The 13,728-nt window shown below is 42.9% G+C and overlaps 1 protein-coding gene across 1 annotated transcript in view; it reads left to right on the forward strand.

Annotated features, from left to right (window-relative positions):
• Positions 1-1,196: 1,196 nt before the first annotated feature.
• Positions 1,197-13,728, forward strand: part of IGBP1 (immunoglobulin binding protein 1) — a 33,313-nt gene continuing 20,781 nt past the window's right edge. Inside the window, exons 1-3 of the mRNA XM_045472692.1 lie at positions 1,197-1,959; positions 2,343-2,636; positions 10,797-10,992. Coding sequence (XP_045328648.1) covers positions 1,769-1,959; positions 2,343-2,636; positions 10,797-10,992 — 681 coding nt within the window. The 5' untranslated portion in view covers positions 1,197-1,768. The remainder of the gene's footprint in view (positions 1,960-2,342; positions 2,637-10,796; positions 10,993-13,728) is intronic.

Consider the following 13,728-nt stretch of genomic DNA (forward strand, 5'->3'; position numbering starts at 1 on the left):
TGGATATAGGTTAAAAACAAGTGAACATAGACACTGGCTTTGTCACAACTGGTTGGGCAAGTCACTTCTTTCTGGTCTCAGTTTTTTCCTCTGCTCTTTGAGGTCCCCTTCCAGCTTTGAAATTCTCAGACTGCATATCCTGTCTAAGAAGCTTTCTGAAGTACCCTTAGCACAGAATGACTTGTCATTTCTTAGTTTTCCAACAGCCTGTGCAATACAGCATATCCCCTAGTTCTGTACTGTCCTATGTTGCCCTCTAGTTGTTTTCACATGAATTTTTTTTTCTTCTCAACCAAAGTTAGTTTAAAATATATTTAGTTGAAGAACTTATTTTCCAGGTTAGGCAGTGTGCATTCTGCTTAACTTAAACCCCCTAGGGCAACTTGTGGTGTGTCCGAAGGCAATCAGTATATTGATTCATTCAAAGCAATGACATCCCTTCTTTCAAAGACCTGGAGTTCTGTTTTTACATCATTGCTGTCCAGTAGAAATATAATGTGATCCCGATATGTAATTTTAAGTTTTCTAGTGGGCACGTTAAAAAAGTGAAAAGACACAAGTGAAATTAATTGTAACCCTATCTTTAACCCAAACATATACAAAATATTAGCACTTTAACATATCAGTGTGAAAATCGAGATATTTTATATTCCTTTTTCGTAGTAAGTTTTCGAAATTGGTTGTGTATTTTACGCCTACAGCACATTTCGTTTCAAAATAGCCACATCCGCGGGCTCAGTAGCCCCATGTAGCTAGAGGCTACCCTATTGAACACCGCAGTTCTGCATGATTGGGTTGCTTTCCAAACCGACCACTTTTTTTTTCTATTCTTAGGACACTGAGCACTAGGTTAGCTGGAAGGGTGTAAAACTTAATCGGACTCATTCTTGTAAGGGAAATAGAGTTGTAAATCGCTAGCTGTAATCCATTGTCGTTGGTGTCTTGACAGATTCACAGAAAGTGAAAATTTTCAGTGGCTTGCGGGGGGGGGTATAAAAGAAGGTTTCACAAAATAAGTAACTTTTGAAAGGAAACTGTGGAGTCACTAGAGTTGCAGGTTACCAGGGGTGTGTGAGGGAGGGGTGGGTGCGTGTAGGAGCCCCGCCGATAGGTCGCAGGGGTGCGGGGGAGGGGTGTAGCGTGTGCATGCGTGCGTGCGTGCGTGCGTGTGTGTGTGTAGGAGGGTGACGTGAATGGGAAGAGGGCGGGCCCCAGAATTGGCTGGGAGAAGGCTGGGGCTCCCGAGGCTGGATGCATGGAAGCCGCAGGGGGGCGCCCTTTGCACTTCGCACTCAAGCGCACAGACGACCAAACCTAGGGAGCGAGGGGGCGCCTGGAGCCCCTGTCTGCCCCGGCCCCTCAACAAAGGGAGCGCCTCGTGAGGTGAGGCGTGCGCCTGGCCTGCCCCGCAGTGAATTCAGCCTCGTCCAGCCGCGGCTAAGCTCAGAGCCCACGGAACATCCCGGCTAGGCGTCGGCCACTAGGAGCAAACCGTAAAACAGCACCCAGGGATGTGCCTGTTTGCTTGTTTTTAGCAGATCCCTACTACTTGTGATAGGCAGCAGCCTGCAAAAATAAGCCTATGGAACCGGTGGCTAGTGTCTGCAACCAGTGGCTTCCGGAAGTTCTTTGACGCTTTGGTAACGACGGAGCGACTGGACCAATACAGCGCTCTTTCCGGTCTCGTTTACACTCGCCGAGTTCTCCTTTTCCAAGATTGCCTTTGACCCCGGAAGTGAGGTTTTCCGCGTACCTTCCTCCCACCAAGATGGCAACAGCAGAAGACGAGTTACTGCCACCGCGGCTTCCCGAGCTGTTTGAAACCAGCAAGCAGCTTCTGGACGAAGTGGAAGTAGCGACTGAGCCCACCGGTTCCCGGATAATCCAAGATAAGGTGTTCAAGGGACTAGACCTCCTTAAGAAGGCTGTTGAAATGTTAGCACAGCTCGACTTGTTCAGGTATGGGGGACAGGGTAATAATGGCTAAGAACGGAGGTAATAATGGTTACCAAGGGTGGAGTCATTGAGTCTGGGTAGAGGAGACCCTTTTAAAAAGGACTAGGAACCTTTCATTCCCACCTCCCGCTGCGATCTTGTGTACCTTGTTTACGTTCTCCACCTGGCTTCGAGATAGTTGATATCCCGCGACTCTGCTCCCTAGTGTCGACTCTTTGCAAAGGCATTGGGTATGAGCCGTCAGCCACCTTCATTCAAGAAAACCGGCCACTGTTCCTCGGGTCTTCTCCCTTCGCACACCCACCGCCCTCCCCTCCCCCAGGCAGCAAGGGGCTACAGTGTGATTGCCCATCCAGGCTTCACAGCCTCCTCTTTGCTCTTTCCAGCCGAAATGAAGATTTGGAAGAGATTGCTTCCACCGACCTGAAGTACCTGCTGGTGCCAGCATTTCAAGGAGCGCTCGCCATGAAACAAGTCAACCCCAGCAAGCGTCTAGATCATTTGCAGTGGGCTCGAGAACACTTTTTAAACTACTTAACTCAGTGCCAATACTATCATGTGGCAGAGTTTGAGCTGCCCAAAACCAAGAACAACTCACCTGATAATAATACTGCTAGTTCCTCCATGGCCTATCCTAGCCTCGTTGCAATGGCATCTCAAAGACAGGCTAAAATAAAGAGGTGGGTCAATAGCTATAATTTGAGGACTGCCCAATGGCAGTGCTATTGTGGGTGTGTGTGTGCATGTTTTTGGGAGGGAGGGGAACAGTGGTGTCTGTCACTCTTTTGGTTCCTGTTGAGCATTAGGCCTGGTGAGAGGAAGTTCTCCTGAGTTTTTTAAGAAGCTTCTGCCTTTGTTGAGATGGTCATACCTGTCGGACCTCTGCTACCCTGTGGTTGCCAACAGCAGAATGTTCTTTAGCATAGCATCTCCCGATCATATCCCACAGCACGGCACAGCAATATTCATATGGTACAATGGGGTAGATATCTCTGAAGGGCACAGTGTCTTGTAGCTATAATCCATTTATGGTCCACTGAGTGAGAAGTTCTGTTCTGAGTAATGGCTCAGGTGTGTAACATCCTGAGCTAATGTTAGTCCTGCACAGCTTCATCATGTGACCTTGAAGTTGCTTACTCTCAGTTTAGTGTAAAAAACCATTTGATTAGTGCTCACAGTGTCCAGGATCTATGCTAGGCACTGGGGGTACAAACTGAGTGTGTTTGTAGGAATATGGGTGGTCTCCACCTTGGAGGAGTATACAGTATGGTGAGGAAAAGAGGCATAGAAACAGAGTAGCAATATAAAAGGATGTGATGGAGAAATGCACAGGTACTGTGAGAACAGACAGGAAGGGCACCTAACCAAAGAAGGAGCAGGAGAGACAGAAGTCTCCCTGGAGGAGGTGACTCCTGTGATGAGTTGTTTAAGGATGGATAGGAGTATCATCTAGAGGAAGAGGAAACACTATTTCCAGCAGAGGAAATAGTGTTAGTAAAGCTACAGGGGCATGAAAGAGCACAGTGCTGGGCTTGGAATGTATGTGGGGAACTACTGTAAGCAATCAGATGATGCTAGAACATGAAAGGGGTGAGGGAAAAGGGGAAGGAGCGATGCTGAAGAATGTTGTGGGGTCCAGACCAAGGAGACTTGGGGTGTGAGGAAGGTGAAGGAACAGCCCTACTGCTAAGAACGTGGGGAGGGGTTTTAGTCTCAGTTCCACCATTTAATCACTCTGGCTTGGGGTAAGTTGCTTAATCACTTGTGCCTTAATTTCTCCAGCTGTAAAATTGGATAACAATAGGTCTTTCTTCATAAAGTAGTTTTGAAGATGAAAAGAGAAATACACAAAAAGCGCTTAGCACAGTGTCTGATACAGTAAATACTCAAAGTCAGCTACTGTTATATCTTAGTAGCTGAGTACAGGTTGTGGAGTCAGAGTAGGGTTTGAGACCCAGCTTTACCTGTAAGCCATTGGACTTTGGGTAACTTACATAACCTGTCTGAGCCTCAGGGTTCCTCATGTGAAATCATGTAAAAATAATAATTGTACCTGTTTTATAGGATTAAGAAACATAAATAAGAGCACATAAAACAGCTAGCACAGTATCTGGCACATAGTCACTAGTCTATAAATGTCACTTACCAGTAGGCCATGCTAAAGAACCTAAACTTCAGTTGCTGACTGGGATTCACTGGAAGTTTTGGGTTTTTTTTTTAAAGAGTAGCACGATCATATTTGCATTTTAACTAGCATACACTGGTAGCAGTTAGGAAGCGGTGTGAGGGAGAATATTAGATCCAGTTAGGTCACAAGTAATGAGGCCTCACTACAGCAGTGGCAGAAGAGATGGGACAGATTTATTTAGAAGGGTTGAATCGGCAGAAAACTTGGTGATCAGTTAGTTCTGAGAGGTGGGGTAGATGGAAGCAACACAAGGAAGATGTCCACGTTTGTGTGATAGGTAGATGGCTTGTGGAACTCATTAAGATGGGGAATAGAGGAGGAAGAACAAATCAGGGGATAGGGAAGTGTAAAAATTTGGTATTGAGCCATTTAAGGTGTTTAGGAGTCCTCCAGATAGAGGTATCTGGTAGTATGTAGCTCAGAGGAGAGGCCTGGTCTAGAGAAGTGAAAATTGATTCATTCACTTGGCCAATATGTATTGAGCCTTTCTTGTGCACCAGGAACTGTTCTAGGTAATGGAGAACCAGATGAAGTCAGTGGCCTCATGAAGCTTTTATTTTGGTGGAGGAGACAGACAATAAGCTAGTAAATAATAATATAATTTCAGGTGGTATATATAGTTCAGGGTTAGTGACAGTGAATAATTTTTGAGGAAATGGGATAAACTGATAGGAAGTGGAATTCAGCATCATGTCTTTTGTAAGAAGGTGGGGGCAGCTCATTGGCACGTAACAGGTAGTTTAAGCAGTGAGTTTGGTATCCAAATAATTATACTTTACCCCAAAAAGGACTATAAATGCCATAGAGATACAGTGTTGTAGAGAAAGACCAAGGAGTGAGCACATCTGGTTGGAGGGATGAGGATGAAATTTCAGGATGCAATGCACTTGAGAAGAGCCTTGAATTATGGTCAAAAATGGAAATTACAGATTTTCCTGAATGTAAAAGAAATAATACTGATTGTAGAAAATTGGAAAACCAATATTTTTTGAATTAAAAAAAAAAAGGCCTTAATCCTGGCACTCAAAGATGATCTTTGTTAACTTCCTGATGTATTTGCTTCCAGATATATAGTTACTTTAGTTAATAAATGTGGAATAATACTGTATATATAGTTTTTTTATCCTCTTCAAGCCTAACATCATATTGTGAGCATTTCCCTGTGTCTTTTGAAACCATGATATTTAATGGTTACATAATATTCCATCCTATAGTTGTGCCACAATTATTTAATCTTTTATCGTCAAATATTTAGACTATGTATAGATTGGGGGGGCTCGTTTGTTTCTTTTGGTTTTGCTCTTGTAAGTAGTGGTATGAACAGACATCTTTAACTGCATCTGTCACTGTTTCATTAGGATAGATTTCTAGAAGGACCAGTGACTAGATCAAAGGGTTTGAATATTTTAAGACTTGATGGTAGCAACATTGCTTTCCACAATAACAAAGTTTTAGAATATGCCCCACCACACTGGGCTTGCACGTTAACACTTAGAAAATCCAATTGGGAAAACCAAAAAAGGTATCTCATTGTTTTTACTTGCATTTCTTTGGCTGGAAAGCTTGGTCTTTGAACATTTTTTAAAAATGTCTACCAGACAAGATAACAACGTTATCTTTATGCTAATTGCTCCCACATTTATGTCATGAACCCAGACCTTTCCTGACCTTCAGACTCACAGACATCTAAGATTTAACATGGCCTAAGTTGAACCCTTGGTTTTTTAACTCCCAATGTGCCCCCACACCCAGGTCTTCATCTCATTGAGTGCACCACCATTCACTTAGGAGTTAGCTTCACTTCCTCCCTTCTGAATCTCTACATCCCATCCACCAGCCAGGCCTACCAGTTCTAGCTACAAAATGAATCTTCTGTTCTTCTGTTTCTTTGGGTCTCTACTATCATACCTTAGTGTAGGCCAATAGCACTTCACCTGAAATAGCCAAACCACTAACTATGAGGCCCTGCACAGTCTGGCACCTGCTTCTCTTCAGGCTTACCCTCTCCTCTAGGTTCCAGCCCCAGTTGCCTTTTCTTTCAGTTCTTTGCACAAACCCAGTTCCTTCCTACTACAGTCTTTGTATGTGTTCTCCTTGCATGACATGCTCCTCACTTTTCTGTCATCCTGGGCTTTGTCTTTCTCCTCTACTCTAGAATGTGTACTCCTTGAGGGCAGAAGCTATTTCTCTCTTATTCACTGTGGTATGCCTAGCACAGGGCCTGGCAAAGAGGAGGTGCTCAAGAAATATTTATTGTTGACAAGCAGGGGGAACAACATGAGCAGAAGCCCAAGGCGCTTGAGGTATGTACAGGGAATGCAGAATGGTCCAGTTAGGCAGAAGCTAAAAGTACTGTGGTCGGAGGTCTGCACAAGGAAGTAATGTGTGTATAGAATCCTGAAAGTGAGAGGCAGAAAGACAAATTGACATGTTATAATAGTATTTCAGCTGGGAAGAAGAGATAAAAATGAAGTGACAGCTATTAAAGACATTAGTTTTGCAGGAAACATTTGTATGATTAGAAAACACATTGTTGAGATCCTTGTTTATTTTCTGTAAGTCTTCCCTCTTTACCTACTGAGGCCATCCTACATAAAACACCTAAATGGTATATCCTCTCTCTCAAAACCTGTTTCTTCACATATCCTCTCTACTGATTCTCAACTTTGACAGTAAGTATGAGTCTGGTTTGATTATCTGCACCTCCATTCTTGTGACAGAAATAGAGAAGTAGAAGCTAGGTAAGTAATGGATGGGTCTAGTGTTAAATTCACTGAACTTAGATTCCGAAGTGCCAGCTGGGTAGCCATGTCCATAGACAGAGGGCAATGTAACTAAAACTGGGAGGAGACTGTTTGGTGGCTAGTGCTAAAACTTTAGGAGCTTTTGGTGGGTATGGATAGTTTACCAAGGAAAAACGTTCAGAGAGGGAAAAAATGCCAAGGATAAAACCTTGGGGCAAATTAAGGGAGCAGAAAGAGGCGGGAAAGAGCAATCAGAAGTAAGACCCTCAGCAAAGTATAGATAGAAGTGCTTTTAGAAGCCTGAGAAAGAGAGAGAGCAAATGTTAAGTACTCTTTGAAACTTCTCCCTGCCAAGCTCCCCTCCTAAATACTGTAACATTTAGTTTTTGTTACTTATCACAGTGTAACTATCTGTCATTCTGTAAACTGCAAACTCCTAAAGGTCAGAGACCTTGACTAATTGTATCTTTAGTATCATAATTGTATCACTGTATCCCTAGAGCCCAAGACAACAAGAGGATTATAGTAAGTACATGAAATTTCTGTGGGAGGAACAGTTACACGGTAGTCATAAGACAAATTGAAGCAATACAGTATTGCACATAAAGCCTGGACTTGGAGTAACCAATCTGATTTCCTCCACTTACTAAGTGGGGCATCATCTAGCCCCTCCTGGCCTCCATTTTCCCATCCTCTAACAATATTTGTATTCTGTTGCTGCTTATGAAGTACTTCCATGTGTATTGTTCCATTTGATTCTGTTAACAACTCCAGGAAATGTAGCTTATTATCTCTATTTTAGAGATAAGGAAATGGGATATGAGAATTTGTTTGTCCAGAGTTACCTCATAAGTGTTCGGGCTAGGATTTAAACGCAGATCTTCAAATTCCCAGTTCTCGTGCTCATTCCAGCAAGGCACAGACAGAGAAGAATGGTCATTTGAAAGGATAGACTATGGATTGAAGGAAGGTGTTTCTAGGATGGGGGAAAGGCACCAGTAGAGTGAAAAATTGTAACTGCTGATGCCAGGATGATTGATAGCATGAGTCCTGGGAAAATGTGGGTAGTGACAGGTTTGATAGCAAAAGTGGAATGGTAAAGACATCGCCCTGGTAAAAACAGCATTAGCTCCTTAAAGACGAGGGAAGGAGGAAAGGTGAAACTACAGAGATTTTAAGGGAAAGAAGGAGATTGATGGCCATTGTCTGGCCATCTGGCACGTGTGATGGTGGCATGGAATCCACAAAAGATGAACAAAAAGGGATGAGCAAGAGTGACCGCTTGGCCAAAGTTTGATCATTTGAATTTGTTGTTGACTCATTTGACACAAATCTGTAATTCATGAGCTCTCTGCAGCAGCCTGAGACCAGAAAAAGGGAATGGGGAAAGTTGTCCAGAGTCAGAAGGGTGACAGGCATTGGGGATCCTAGGGTGGTAGGGAGTGTTTCCATGTAATGGCTCACCATGGGAAATCTAGAACAGTGGTGAAGGTCTAAGATGGTGATTTTCAATCTGTCCCTTGGAGCTGTAAGATTCCACCACAGTGCCTGGGTAAGGGGGGATGTTGGGAGCGCTCCTCTATTTTAATTAGGGTGGATTTTTATCTGTTTATTACTTACGGAGTTCCAAATAAGCTCTCACAAGAAGAAAGGGTTCTTGGAGTGCCTAGGTGGCTCAGTCGGTTAAGGGTCCGACTCTTGATCTCAGCTCAGGTCTTGATCTCAGGGTCGTGAGTTCAAGCCCCACATTGGGCTCCGCGCTGGGTGTGAAGCCTACTTTAAAGAAGAAGGAGAAGGAGAGGAAGGAGAGGAAGAAGAAAGGGTTCTTTTACTAAGACAAAACGGTTTTAAAAACGCTGGCCAAAAAAGCAGGAGTGGAAGAGCTAGAAGTTTCAAAGATGACAAGGAGTGAAATCGTAGGAGTGAGGAAGTGAAGAAGCAGCTGGAGAGCACGGTTACACTGCATTCAGATAATGGGAGAGGAAGCACAAGAACATTACTCAGAGGACCAGTAAGCTGACCCAGAATTTACCCTGGATTGTATACATTCTAAGGCCCTGGTACGTTTTTTCCTGATGTAGGTACATCCAGGAAAGAGGGTGGGGGTAGGATTGGGACCAGAATGAAATGTTCTCAAGCAATGTCTGTAATAGCATTCATGAACTAGGAATTGAGCTTTGTGCTGTTTTGCTCAGAAGCTGCCAATGACGATGCTGTGACAGTTATTTGTAACATATAAACTGCCCCATTTGTTGGGTAAAAGGATCAGAAGATCCTAAAAGTTTGTATAATAAAGAATGTCTCCAGAGCAGTGGTTCTTGATTTTACATGGGTCATGGACCTTGTTGATAATCTGATAAGAACTACAGATCTCTCCTAGGCCAAAAAATTTTTAAAATAAAAAGGTAGAATTCTATATTAAATTTCAGGGAATTCAAGGACCTCCTCCCCTCAAACTCTATCCATGGACCTCAGGTTAAGAACTCCAGATTCTTTTCCTTGACTTTTCTCTCTCAAGCCCTTACATCCAATAAATCTGTTTTCTATTTTAAATACATCCACATCTCTCCACCTCCCTGTTTCAAGTCACTGTCTCATTTAGATTGTGGCAATATCCTCTTAATTGATGTCCCTGCTTCCATTCTTGCCTCCCACCTCCCGCCCCACATTCTATACTCAGTATAGCAGCCAGACTGGCCCTTATAAAAAAAATTTTCATGTCACTCTATTTATGTCATGTGTTCTCTTCAAAAGCCTCCAGTGGCTTTCCTATCTCAAAATATCCTGGTGTTTAATATTTGGGGTCTTGGAGCACACAGGGTTCTACAAATTGTGGTCCTGGCTATCTCTCTTACCTCATTTACTGTCATTCTTCTTCACACCAGCCACACCGGCCTCCTATCTGTTTTGCAAACATGTCAAGTCAGGCTCTCTCCCACTCCAGGACCTTCGTATTGCTTTTCCACCTTAGAATACTTTTTTGGATATTGGCATGGCTTGCTTCCTTACTGAAGTCTTTGCTCAGATGTCACCTCTTCCTGATCACCTTGTATATAAGAGCAGTTCTACTTCTATGCCATCATTCTGTTCACCTTACCTTGCTTTTTGCTGCTGCTTCATGGCACTTATCACAACCTGACTCATCATCTCTTTTTGTCTGCTTCCACTAGAACGAAAGCTTCAGGAGAGCAAGGACTTTGTTGTATATACTGCTGTATATCCAGCACTGGGAAGAGTGCCTGTCACACAATAGGTACTCAGTAAATATTTTTCAGATGAATGATAGATGACATGTAGAATGTATCCTGAAAAAGGCAAGCAGGATGGTTGTGAGTCTTTATATTAGGCACCTGGCTGGGTCAGATGGTGAGTTTAAGCTCCATGTTAAGCATAAAGCTTACCTTTTAAAAAATGTGATAGTGTAAATAAAAGCACTTAGTGTAACACCTTGTACTTGAGAAAAATATAATAGAGTATTTCCTTGGTTCAAACCATATGATTCCCTTAGCAAAAGGATGAGCCAGAAGAGCTGGGACTGTTTTGCAATCTGTGACTCCTTGAAGTGGTACTTCCCAAGTGGACATTGTTTGATACTAAGTATCTAACCTAGTAAGCCTTGAGCTTCCACCTGGAAGATGATGGGAGGAGTTGCTCAGATCAGGTTATATCTGTAATTTTCCAGCTTTAGAATGTATTTCTGAGCCCCTATTCATCCATTCCTTGCCTTGCAGTCTTGAGGGAACTGCCCTGGTGGTGAGTTCTGGGGTATAGAATCTGTATTTTTGCCAAAGGGGAAACCGGCATACTCACTTCCTGGTCATCAGCAAAGGTAAACTCTTATTGTGGCCTCCTTTGATGGAATAGCGCTCTATTTTTGAGTTCATGGGTAATGCTTTTCTGTGCAACAGATACAAGCAGAAGAAGGAGGTGGAGCATAGGTTGTCCGCACTGAAATCTGCTGTGGAAAGTGGTCAAGCAGATGATGAGCGTGTTCGTGAATATTACCTCCTTCACCTTCAAAGGTGGATTGGTATCAGCTTAGAAGAGATTGAGAGCATTGACCAGGAGATGAAGATCCTGAGAGAAAAAGACTCCTCAAAACAGGTAAGCCTGGTCACTGCCCATATAGCTCAAAAAGCTGTTAGAGATTTGGACGTTCTACAGGAGAGTAATCGAATTAAAATCCTTTTAAGTCTCCATAAAATCATTGTTCTTCTTAAGATTAGTGGAGAAGGCTGAAGATTCACTAGGCGTAGCCTTCTCTCTAGCTTACAGTGTTGTTTCCCAGGGATTTCTAACCTGTAAAACACTTCTAGCCATTTGTAATTTTGTGACATGCCACAGGTAGGGAGACTTCTTTAAAGTAAAAATTGGTTTTGGCCATGAGAGGTCATGACTGCCTAAGGAATGCACAGGGAGGTGGGCCTTTAAAATCTGTGTTTGACTGTAATAAACAAATCGGAAGAGGGATGGGATGGGAACTGAGAAGGAAAGTGGCACTGGAGGAGAGAAAGAAAAGTGTAGGAAGAAGATCAAAGGAAAGATCAGGAATATAGGTTTGGGGAGGAATCCAAATTTAACCTTAGACAATGATGCTCTCTTACACCCTTAGATCTCCCAAGTAGGAGACACAGAAGGACATTTCCATGCACAGAATACTGGGTGTACTGATAAAACCTGATGTAAGGTAGCTTTGGCCAACTTTGAAGATCATCACCGTGTTTTGGAGCTGCTGCTTCAAAAGATTAGGCTCCTCTGCCACTTACTTTTTGGTTCAAGATACAAGCATGGATTGAGTTGAATTTATCAGCTAGTCGCAAACATTTATTTCCGTCCTCAGAGAAACCTCTTCCAAATTGGATTTGTGCTAATTATTAGCCCAGGAGCTTATGCCTCCAGGTAACATCAACCTAGTTCCTCATGTTAAATGATCAAAGAATAAACAATATTCTAAGGCCAGGAGGCCCCTTGAGCATCTCTAGATGAATGGTTTTCAAGCATTTTGAGGCTGGACTCTTCTGGATCCTCTCCTGCCCCCTTCTTTGTTGTTGTTGTTGTTGTTGTTGTTGTTGTTGTTGTTAAACACTCCCTTATTTGCTGTTGGGATCAGCTCTGGAAGTGATGGACGTAAACCCAAGTGAACACCTTTTCTCTGACCATACTTTGTTTCAGTATGCTCGGTACAGCTGAGGTTCCCTGAAACATTGTTATATGACACTGTATGAAAGTTACTAACACAGTCTTCCCCCCTTGCATTTAGGAACACTATCTTCTAAAAACCTGGAAGTTCTTGACAGTTAATTGCATAGTTACATTGGAAAGGGTCTTAATCATTCAACTTTAGCACTGAAGGCCAGGCTGAGGAAAGGGACTTCAAAATCAGCTTGAGGGATTTATCTGGAACATGGAAAAAGCCTTTGGAATCTCCTTCTTTAGAGGGGAATATTTTTTTTAATTTTTTTTAATAATGCAAATCATTTTTTTTTTCAGTTTCTTTCCTTTTTTTTCAATATATGAAGTTTATTGTCAAATTGGTTTCCATACAACACCCAGTGCTCATCCCAAAAGGTGCCCTCCTCAATACCCATCACCCACCCTCCCCTCCCTCCCACCCCCCATCAACCCTCAGTTCTCAGTTTTTAAGAGTCTCTTATGCTTTGGCTCTCTTCCACTCTAATCTTTTTTTTTTTTCCTTCCCCTCCCCCATGGGTTTCTGTTCAGTTTCTCAGGATCCACATAAGAGTGAAAACATATGGTATCTGTCTTTCTCTGTATGGCTTATTTCACTTCGCATAACACTCTCCAATTCGATCCATGTTGCTACAAAGGGCCATATTTCATTCTTTCTCATTGCCACGTAGTACTCCATTATGTATATAAACCACAATTTCCTTATCCATTCCTCAGTTGATGGACATTTAGGCTCTTTCCATAATTTGGCTATTGTTGAGAGTGCTGCTATAAACATTGGGGTACAAGTGCCCCTATGCATCAGCACTCCTGTATCCCTTGGGTAAATTCCTAGCAGTGCTACTGCTGGGTCATAGGGTAGGTCTATTTTTAATTTTTTGAGGAACCTCCACACTGTTTTCCAGAGTGGCTGCACCAATTTGCATTCCCACCAACAGTGCAAGAGGGTTCCCGTTTCTCCACATCCTCTCCAGCATCTAGAGTCTCCTGATTTGTTCATTTTGGCCACTCTGACTGGCGTGAGGTGATATCTGAGTGTGGTTTTGATTTGTATTTCCCTGATGAGGAGCGACGTTGAGCATCTTTTCATGTGCCTGTTGGCCATCCAGATGTCTTCTTTAGAGAAGTGTCTATTCATGTTTTCTGCCCATTTCTTCACTGGGTTATTTGTTTTCTGGGTGTGGAGTTTGGTGAGCTCTATATAGATTTTGGATACTAGCCTTTTGTCTGATATGTCATCTGCAAATATCTTTTCCCACTCCGTTGGTTGCCTTTTAGTTTTGTTGGTTGTTTCCTTTGCTGTGCAGAAGCTTTTTATCTTCATAAGGTCCCAGTAGTTCATTTTTGCTTTTAATTCCCTTGCCTTTGGGGATGGGTCAAGTAAGAGATTGCTACGGCTGAGGTCAGAGAGGTCTTTTCCTGCTTTCTCCTCCAGGGTTTGGATGGTTTCCTGTCTCACATTCAGGTCCTTTATCCATTTTGAGTTTATTTTTGTGAATGGTGTGAGAAAGTGGTCTAGTTTCAACCTTCTGCATGTTGCTGTCCAGTTCTCCCAGCACCATTTGTTAAAGAGACTGTCTTTTTTCCATTGGATGTTCTTTCCTGCTTTGTCAAAGATGAGTTGGCCATACGTTTGTGGGTCTAGTTCTG

Source organism: Leopardus geoffroyi, chromosome X (genome assembly GCF_018350155.1).
Source record: "Leopardus geoffroyi isolate Oge1 chromosome X, O.geoffroyi_Oge1_pat1.0, whole genome shotgun sequence".
Lineage (NCBI taxonomy): Eukaryota > Metazoa > Chordata > Mammalia > Carnivora > Felidae > Leopardus > Leopardus geoffroyi.